The sequence below is a fragment of the Corvus kubaryi genome, unplaced genomic scaffold (assembly GCF_017639235.1).
Source record: "Corvus kubaryi isolate FWS band 111438036 unplaced genomic scaffold, C.kubaryi_AGA036_p1.0 37382, whole genome shotgun sequence".
In the NCBI taxonomy this organism is placed as follows: domain Eukaryota; kingdom Metazoa; phylum Chordata; class Aves; order Passeriformes; family Corvidae; genus Corvus; species Corvus kubaryi.
In genome coordinates, this window is record NW_024581124.1 from 5,508,970 (window position 1) to 5,518,939 (window position 9,970).

At 47.2% G+C, this 9,970-nt stretch overlaps 1 protein-coding gene across 1 annotated transcript in view; it reads right to left on the bottom strand.

Annotated features, from left to right (window-relative positions):
* Positions 1-349: 349 nt before the first annotated feature.
* The window catches only part of TMEM120B (transmembrane protein 120B), a 10,476-nt gene continuing 855 nt past the window's right edge, over positions 350-9,970 (bottom strand). Inside the window, exons 2-13 of the mRNA XM_042034690.1 lie at positions 9,959-9,967; positions 7,532-7,650; positions 6,505-6,621; positions 5,694-5,753; positions 5,047-5,142; positions 3,912-4,001; positions 3,374-3,439; positions 2,381-2,442; positions 2,041-2,133; positions 1,596-1,660; positions 1,373-1,441; positions 350-1,155 (exon numbers count right to left, since the gene is read on the bottom strand). Coding sequence (XP_041890624.1) covers positions 1,042-1,155; positions 1,373-1,441; positions 1,596-1,660; positions 2,041-2,133; positions 2,381-2,442; positions 3,374-3,439; positions 3,912-4,001; positions 5,047-5,142; positions 5,694-5,753; positions 6,505-6,621; positions 7,532-7,650; positions 9,959-9,967 — 960 coding nt within the window. The 3' untranslated portion in view covers positions 350-1,041. The remainder of the gene's footprint in view (positions 1,156-1,372; positions 1,442-1,595; positions 1,661-2,040; positions 2,134-2,380; positions 2,443-3,373; positions 3,440-3,911; positions 4,002-5,046; positions 5,143-5,693; positions 5,754-6,504; positions 6,622-7,531; positions 7,651-9,958; positions 9,968-9,970) is intronic.

A 9,970-nucleotide genomic window follows, 5' to 3' on the forward strand; every position in this document is an offset into this window, starting at 1 on the left:
GATGTGCCCAATCTGGGCTCTGTGCTGGCTCAAAGGGAGCCCTCAGTGTTGGGAAAGACACAGCCTCAGGCAGCTCAGTGCTGCAGCTGCCTGAGAAGGTACAGAAGTTACAGCACTCAAAAAAGGGTGTTCCAATGAGTAAGTGTAAATTGGAGCAGCACAAGGACTTTAGCAGCGTGGCAGTCAGTGTTTGTCCCCTGCCATCCCCCCAACCCAGTGTTTACATTCTCTTCAGTATTGGTGCGAGTATTTAATATTTGAGCTGAGCCTATCCTTCCCTTTCCAGAACCATGCCTCAAAAACCAACCTAAGGGCTGTGTGTTTGTTACTAAAAAGGGGCTGAGGCAGCTGCATATTGAATGGTTTATTTTAGGTCCTTTCAGGCCTGGACAGATGACCTGGTCTCCCTGGAAAAGGGCTAGCAGACTTCCCTGCCATTTAAAAACTGCTTTTGCTTGCATGATTTTTTTTTCAAAGGAGGAATTTCTCTTCTTTAAATAGCTTTTTGCAGTGTATATAGCAGCAGTATGGTACAAAGATGAGCATTTTCTTTTCACAGTACACACAGGTTAGTATTGCCACTGAAAATATGCCTTAAACAAATGCCTTGAAAAACAGCATTTGCTCTGTATTATTGATCCACCCAGAGTGTTCATAAACCTCTGCAAATTCAATACCCAGAATTTAAATAATAAAACTGGAAAGTGTCAGGTACCATTCCAGAACTGGAATTACAGTAGATCCCACATTTTCACCAACGCTGGTGCTTTGCCAGGCAGGTGCATGCTGTTGTATATACAGAAAAAAACCCCAGAAGCAAATACATTTTATATTAAATATACATAAATAGCAGGAGTGTGACTGGAGAGCCATGCTTGCATTAATACTGAGTCTGTGCTGCCAGAGTCCTTCACCAAACACGGGGACAGGCAAGTCCTTCTGAGCCTGTCCATCACCTGTGGCTGGGCTTGAGCAGGATCTGTCCCAAACCCAGCCCTGCTGGGGGGCAGAGGGATGGATGCACACTGGGAGCAGGGGGAGTCACAGCTTCTTCACCTTGTCTTTGTTCTTCTGGAGTTTAGTGTGTACCACCTTGAGAGTAGTGAGGAAGTTCCCGAGGAAGAGCAGCAGGAATGTGAAAGCCAACACAAAAACCTGAGAGGGGAAAGGAAGCAGCATTTATTATTACCTTGTAATATTGCAACATGGATTATATTCAGCATTGCTGGACTCTACCAGACATAGAACAGGCTCTGTGCCGCATTATCTTGAGATATTTAAATGGAGTTAGATGCCCAAATATCTTTCAGGATGTGGTCAAGCACCCCCTCTCCCCTGCTCTGTGCTTCCTCTGAGCAGAGCCAACACCCACCTGCCATTCTTTGCATTCCTTGTGCCTTGACAATCTGAAAAGCGTGATTGCATTATATAGCTGCCAGAACTGCAAAGGGGAAAAGAAAAAGGCAATTTAATTATGAGCAAAAAGAATGAAACCTTGGAAACATTTGCCATGGGTGCATGTGATCCAAAGCACCTTTGTGCTGTGCAGCAGCAGACACTGCACTGCAGAGTGAGGATGGGATCACCCAACTTACATGTCCAAAGAACAAGAAGGGAAGGAGAAACGTCAGCCCCCGCCACATCCAGGACTGAAATCCTTCTGGAAAAGGTTGACAGAAGAGACAAGAGTGTGAGCATGGATGAGCAGGACTGGACCTGCAGCTCTTCCTCACCCAAACCACCCCATTAGGGCTATTCCTGTCAAGTGAAAATATATACTTGAAATTGCAGTAGCTGGAGTAGGATGAAGATGGGGATGACCAAAACCTTCATCTTAGTCTCCTCAAATGCTGACAAAGATCAGATTCCTCTGCTCCTGACCCACAGGACCTGAGGAGGGGGATAAAAGCCTCACTGCTCCTTGTGCCTTGGGACACAGGCAGCTCTGCTATGGGGAGGCACACAGCCCTCTCCCTCCCTATCACTGCATCTAAAACCTCTACAAAAGCAGTGCAAAGAAAGTATAGCAGGAAACCTCACCTACTGTAAGGTCCAAGTGGTTTCTCTCCCCCAAAGCCCGGAGTCTATAGAGGCAGCCCCTTTGGTAATAATACTGTAAGAACTGAACACAGCCTGGAGAAAGAGAGAGAAAACATCACTACATTGGTTATTCAGAAGTATGGTAAGTATCAAACTACTTTAATAATGTTTAATCCAACAGCATTTAATTATTGCTTATATTTGTGGGTTGCATATTTGTACACTATCTTTATATTCCTACAGTTTAATATTCCAGTATTTACCAAAACGTGTTTTCTTCTAAGCATGTATGACACAAAATGAATTTATCCCCTGAATTAGCAAAGTAAGATATACTCACTCTGAAATATTGAAAATGCTAAAAATTGACTGCGAAACATCTGATACATGAGTCCATCTGGCCTGGAAGCAAAACACAGGGGAGGCCTATTAGTTTGCTAAAAGCATCCAATGCAGTGCCCTTCCCCTTCACCACCAGGCCTGATCCCATTAGCAAACAAACTAGCAGCTGGTGCCCAGCCCATTCCACCCACTGGGAGCCCAGAAAGGTGCTACAGCCACACGGGAAATGCTCTCACTGATTAGGTTTCCCCTCTCTAACATGGATGAATGCTGTCCCCTCTTCTCCATTATCACAGTTTTCTCCAGGCAGCAAAGCCATTCAGCATCATCTGCATGGAGAATCCAAGCCCTGGAGCAGGGGGTGGTTGTGCTGCTTATCCCAAGGGCAGTTCAGGATAGATGGAGGGCAAGGGACCTTCTGCCCCAGCCACTATGTCAGCCCCTTACAGACTCAGGAGCAGAAGCTTTTGTTGTTTTAAAACAATTTTTAATAATTAATCAGTTCATGCCCAAGTTGAGACACGTTGCACGGGGGCTGTACGTGGGGTGCATCGTGGGTTGTCTGACCAACACCACCATCCACTGCAAGGGGGCAGCTTGCATTTTTTGCTTTAAATTCTGTAATCAAGGCTCAATAAAGGCACCAAACATTCATTTTGTGGTGTCCCTCCTCTATAGCAAAGTGCTGCTTGTTTCCTTAGTTACAGAGACAGAAACTGGGAGACTTGCAGAGATTTTGCTATCACCAGCCCAACTACAGCCAAAGGGTTTGCGTTTCTTTCTTTCTTTTTCATTTTAAACCAGCAGTGTAAATATAAACTTGCAGCATTGTATTTATCATTGAAAACATCTGTAACATCAAACAAATATTAAGGCTGACACATGTGTCCTGTGGCCACAGCTCCGTGGTCACACTGGATTTAAATGCTCAGATGATATAAACACCATGAAATAGGCTTGAAGCACCTCGAGCAGGCAAGAGCAGACTCACCACGTTAACATCACTCCAGACAGGAACGTGGAAACGTAGTGATGAGACACCCACCAGCCTTTGATCCTGAGCAGAAGAAAACATGACAGTTAGACAAGAAACATGGATTTCAGCATTGATGTCCAGCCTCACAGACAAAAAATGATCCAGAAACTGGGAACAAAACAGATGTCCCAACTCAAGCACAAGGGATGCTGTGGCATTTCCAACCAAAAATGTGTGACCTCTAACAGAAGGCAGCACGCTTACACCCCAGATCACATCTACAACTAACCCACAGCTACCAAAAACAGCCAACACCTTGGACCAAGACCTTAGGGCCTCCTAAGAACTGCAACTTCTCTCTCTCCAAACCTCAGGTGGCCACATTTGCCTTTGGAAGTGACATGGGAGGAGGAGAGAGACAAGAGACTCTGCAGAGAAGCATCAGCATCTCAGATTTGCTGTGTTTCAGTGCCAAGCTGAAACCCTTTTTGTTGCCTGGTTTTCTTTTAAGGACATTTCATGCTTTCCATGGTTTTTGCAGGTGGCACTGTACCTTGAGCCATTGCTAATGAGAATGCTTTCCCGTATCGTCAGCGTGCAGTAATACCACACCAACAGAAAGTTAAACACTTCATCTGTCACCCTGTTAAACAGAAAAAACACAGAATAAAAAACCATCTTGTTAATTATAAACATGCATTTTAAAAATCCCTATTTTTCCTTCCTCCTCCAGGGTAAATGAAAAGCTGCCCCAGTGAGGCTATGGACACAAAGCCCCATCCTGAACATCTCTAACCCACATGCAGCACTGCCAGGCTCCAGGGCCCTTCCTCCCCCCCACCCCTTCCCATGACCCAACACTGCAGATCCTGAGCAGATAAGCAGGTATGCAGGGATGGCTTTAAGTGCTGCTCAAGGAGAGAAAACACCATGGAAGCAGCAGATGATCCAATTTAGTGAGGCCTTTCCAGGCTAATTCAATGAGGAGATTCCATGAGATCTATATAAATCCTATCAACTAGAAGAATGGAAGAGCATTATGCTCTGGGGCAAAAAAACCAAAACACCAAAACTTTATTTTGCCATTTGCAAACTCCAGAAGCCAAGGGGACTTGGGGCAGCCTCTGTACAGGGCAGCATCATTCCTGGTACAATCTTGCATGCACCCAGGCACACAGAGACTGTAGCGGAAGTACTTGGCTCAAATACCTTCCTGGTTTTTAAGCAAAACTGAATAGTGGAAGCCTGTTGGTGCTCAGACACTTTATCACAACCTAGAGATAATGTTTCAAGTCTGATTATTTCACGCAAATTCTCTTCTGTTGTTTTTGCAACCCCAGAGCTGCAGCACAGTGTTGGTCTCTGCCTGGGACAACCCACAAGCAAAACCAACTGTTCATTCCCAAGGACAGCATGATGCCAGAATAACAACATCATCAATTTTTAGCATCATCAGGAAACATGATGTTGGACTTTCTCAGTTACAAAAGACTCTTTTATAAAGGAAAAACAATTAGCTAAAATACAGCTCCTGCCGGAGTTGAAGAGGTGCAGGTGTCCTGCTGCCCAATTGCTCAAAGCCTAAATAGCACCTGAGCTGTCTCACTGTCCTTAACAAGACATAAGATAATTCAAACCCAGCACAATTTTATGCAAAATACTTGATAAGAAATAAAAATGCAGCTTACCTGTAGTGGAGGAAAAACCTGCAGGCGACAGCCCCGAGTAACAAGATTATTGTCAGATAAAGTTTGAACTTCTCATACTCGTCCTTGTAGGCAAACCTGGAAGGAAACAGGTTCTGTTTATGGACACAGATATTTGATTGGAATGTGGCTTCACCTCTTCCAAACCAGATACAAATGCCAAGCCCAGAGACAGAGGTTTTGCTGAAACACTTAGAAAAGCAGTGGACAGTGGTGAAAGGCAGTGTTCTGCCTGCAGGGAGGGTCTGTCTCAGCTGCAACACAATGGCTTGTCCATCAGAGCTGGTTTCTGGGTTGGCATGAAAAGATTTTAAAAATACATGTATATCTACATCTCCATTTTCTGGAGCACCATATGCCTAGAAGTCACAGTGCCCTTTTTCATCACAAAAAAACTCCAGACACTTTTACAATTAAGGCCACAGGCTGAGCTGGGCTTAAAAGCAAGTGATGGATGGAATCAACTGGAGCTAGATAAGATGTTAGCTTATCCCCATGTCCTATTTCCAACCCTCAACATTTCACTTATCAGGTCTAAGAGAAACCCGTTCCCCTCTCTAGGCTTCAGTCCACACCCACAACTGGCCCGAGAGAAACCCAAATTCACACGTGTGGGAACACACACTCACTTTGCTTGGTTGCTCAGGAGAGTGACATTCACGTTTCCCAGCACCAGATTTAAGTACAAGCTGGAAGACAAAAGCCAAGAGCAGACCCAAGTAAGTTGTTTCATTTGAACACCACAGGATGATGCAGATCGAGGTGATGAGAAAGTGGCTCTGCCAAAGCCACGCTCGCTGGAGGTTTTTAATTAAGACAAACTGGAGGGAAAGACCACAGAAGAGGCTTTAAACACGGAAATATTGGTCAGCATTTCAAGTTATTGAAAAAGTTTATTTTCCTGGTGCCTTTTTTGCATTACAGTCTAAGGGCAATATATGTAGTGTGCATTGTCCAAACATCACAGGGAGGATTTGGAAGTAAACTTTCTGATAGAAACTTCCAAGGGGTTGCAGCATCACACAGCCCTTGGCAACCGACAGAATTCTGCCCTAGCAGCCCCGCTTGAAGAAAAGTGTAAATTTAAAGATGGTTAAAAATACCATTTTTTAAAAAGAGAAAAGTCTTCTGCTGATTCAGCCCTCAAAAAAATTAGCCCAGGAAAACATCAGTGTGGAACAGTGAACTGCACAATCCCTTGCCAGTGTGGGTTACTGTCATTTTAACAGAAAACCTGCACTGCCCACACACATTTACATCCACTCACAGCTAATGAATTCTGTGTACAACTGACATAGCAGCTCAGCAAGAGATTTATGACTAATCCAATTTTACAGGTCTTTCTTCAACATGCACCATTTCCTTTGGGAACAAAGTGCTGTGACCATTTAAAAATCCAAAATTTCTGGAGTGAGTGAGCCTCCCCAGCGGAGCACGTACCCATTCCTCTTGGGCAGGTAGGCTTCCATGTCAAAGAAGGCATTCTGCCTCTCCTTGATCTGGCTGCTGATCTCCTGAATGAGAGCAAACTCCTCAGGACTCGCTCTGGGCTTGCACCTGCAAGAACACAGAAACAAGATATTCCTGTTCATGTTTTCACCTCCTTTTCATTTGAAGGAAAATAATGTCATAAAATCCACGCTGCTAAAAAACTGGCTGTGTGAGGTGATGTGCTTTGCTCCTGTATTTCTGCAGCACCATTTGGCTTATCACGACTTTGTTTTGCTGCCAGGTTTATGCTGCTGTAGGTTACTTCAACCAGCTGGTTTATAAATCAGCTTCTCTTTTCATGAGCTCAGTGACAAGATCGTGTGGGAATATTGTGCTTTTCTGAAGGAACTCCTTCCACCTTGGGAACTTTGTGCGTGGTTTCAGGCACTGCCCTTGCAGAGACTGCAGCTCGTCAGGTACGAAACATTTCAGGACGTAACAGGACACAGAGCTGATGATTTACTGACAAACTGTGGTTTTAGTAATTAACGTTAACCAGAGAGCAGTGAGCAGCAGAGCCAGCAGCCCGTGGTGTCAGAGGTGCTGTACTCTGGCCTGCACACAAGGAACTCAGCCCGTGGCTCCTGGGGATCAGCCAAGCAGCCAGAGACAGTTCCCTCCTGTAAATCCACCCAGGAGCAAGTTACACCTTCAGGTTCAAGGACTGATGTTGTTCTTCCAGTGCAGTTTATAGAGCAAAGCATTGCTCACCTGGCACAGCCAAAAGCTGCACAGTCCTGCAATGTACAGCATGCACTGCAAGGATGAAATCCACACCAGCTCCTTTAAACTTCTTTATTTACAGGACTCCATCTCTCACGCAGTTATGAACATTCTACCTGGCTACAATATAGAACAACTTTAGCACTGCAACACAGATTGTCTATTAAAAGTGCTAAAAGTCCAAGCATTTCAGCCCTTTGGGAAGGAGAAATATTCCATCCCTGTCTCCTCCACCCTCCAGGTCTCCTGTTACCGTTGCAGGCTGTGCTTCAGATCCCTCAGTGTCTTCTTCTGCCGATGTATGGAGCTGCTGCAGGCTGTCTGCAAGCTGGTGACTTCTTCCAGTTTCTGCCTGTAAACTTTGTGTGTTTCCTGCAGGAGAAGAGGAGACAATTGGTAGGAAGAGCCCTTCTAGGTTATTAATGGCATTTGGTCCTCACCTCTGAGGGAAACAAGGAAAATCCTGTTTCTTTGGGATACAATAGGGACCCCTTTAACAAGCAAGGAGGGGGAGATACCAAACCAGTACAGATACAACAGGGCTTAAATGGCCACTGATGAAATTCCTGCAAGAGGAAAAGCATCCTCTACAGTCATCTAATTTCCTCTTTCTAATGAGCTTTCCCACTCAGGAGCTCCTCACTCCCATCCTACCCTGCAATGAAGACCCTAATCCTTGAATCCCCTAATCCTCCATTTGATTCTGATCCATGCCCATCAAATGGTGGCTACATCACAGAACAGGCACTCCAATTTCACAGCCAGATTAAATCTGGAAGAAAAAAGATGAGGACCTAACAGAGTGGGGGGGGGGGGAAGGGGAAAGACACAAAACCAGACACAAATCCACAGCTGGGGGTTTAAGCACCTCCTGGCCACCACTGCCATCCCAACCCCATGGATATTCAACCAACTTACTGCCCCATATTCCTGTTTAAAGACCTGAACTGATGTCCCCACCTGTGGCCTCAGATGCTCCTTGGGAGGAACTGCTTTATCACAGCTCATGGGTCCCTGAAGTCCCCAGTTAGTGCCCAGCCATAACAAGCACCCGCTCACCAACTGCAAACCCATCAAGAGGAGCCTCTGCTCTCACCCCTCCCTCCACTCGGGGATACCTGGGCTCTGCTTTTCCACCCTTTGCAAGGATTTCACCCCCTTCCCCATGAGGGAGGTCTCAGGAAGGGCTCCCCAAGCACCAAGCAATGACCTCTGGGTCAATTCTAAGATCTATAAGATGGAAAACAGAGTTTGCAGAGTTAGTGCCAAGAGACAGTGTGGGTTACGTGGCTGCTTCACCCACAAGCACACCAAAAACCACAGGAAATTCCCACTGTTTTTCCCAGAGCATAAACTTGGTGGTGAAACCACACAAACCAAATCTTTGCTCTCCTTGTTAGGACCCACCTGGTAGCCGTTCTTTATTTACAGGAACCATCCAAAACAAGCTCCAGTATCTGATTTAAAGACCTTAATAACCAAACTAACCATGTACAGGCACTGCAGCTCTTACCGTTTCAGGATCACTTTGGTTGTGCTGAGCACACCTCTACAGCACTAACCCCTGGTCAATGACACATCGACCACCAGCAGCTGCCACCCCACCAAAAAGTGTTTCTACTTTCCTTGGGGAAACTGAGGCAAGGACAAGTCACTGACATTTGCTGTGGTTTAGGTCAGACTCAGGTTGTGTGCTCCTCGAGAACAGAGCACACAGCAAACAAGTGACAAACAAAGCCACACCAGCTGATCTCCCGCAACACCCAACTCTTGCTTCTGCTAACAAGAGTACAACCTGAACTGAGTTTTAATTAAGAAACAAGCTACATCTAGAAATCACACTTTTTTTTTTGCATGCACGGTCTGTTCAACAGCTTAAAAGAGGCTAAAACAGCCTCCAGAGTCAAAACAGCCGGTCGTACTTTAAAACCGGCTTTAAGATTTAAAGCACGTGTATAGGTGCAGCACTGACGACAGGGAGGGAAGGGAAGGTTTCTGGAGGTAAAAGCATCTTGTAGAACAGCTCTTGGCCCCCACTCCGAGGCCTTTCTGTCCCTCAATGCACTTTTGCAAGATGGAAAAACAGCACTTGGACCCCTCCTATCCCACCACGGGAAATCAAACTCCGCCAGGAGATGCTGGCGGGACAGGCACTGCCTGCACTGCTCTTTGCACCACGCCATGGGTGCACAGCCACGCCGCGTCCCCTTTCTCCATCCTTGTTCCAGCAGTGGGAACCGCGGCACCACATCTCGGTGCATCCTCAGAGGGACCTGGGGCACGGTCGTGGTTCGGTCTGGGCTGTCCCATGCGCTCGCAGCACGTGCCTGGGGTAGCGGGGCAGGGATGCCCATCCTCGCACCGCCGCGCTCCGTGCGGGCACCCCGCGGCCGCAGCGAAGGCACCGAGCACGCTTGGCCGCCCCGGGCGGAGCGAGGGAGAGCCCGCCCGCACCTCCGGCTGCTCCCGCCGACCCGCCCCGGGGATGCAGCCGGCGGTGAGGACCCTCGGTCCCGCTCCTGCCGGGTCCCCTCCCAGGCTGGGCGAGCCGGGGCCGGCCCCGCGTCACGATGTGAAGCAGAGCCGGCAAGGGCAACGCGGGGCAGTGCGGGGGAATCCGCGGCCGCGCAGGCGGGGGAGGCGCCGCGATGCCGCCCAGGGCCCCGCCGGCCCCGCTCACCTGGAGCTGCTG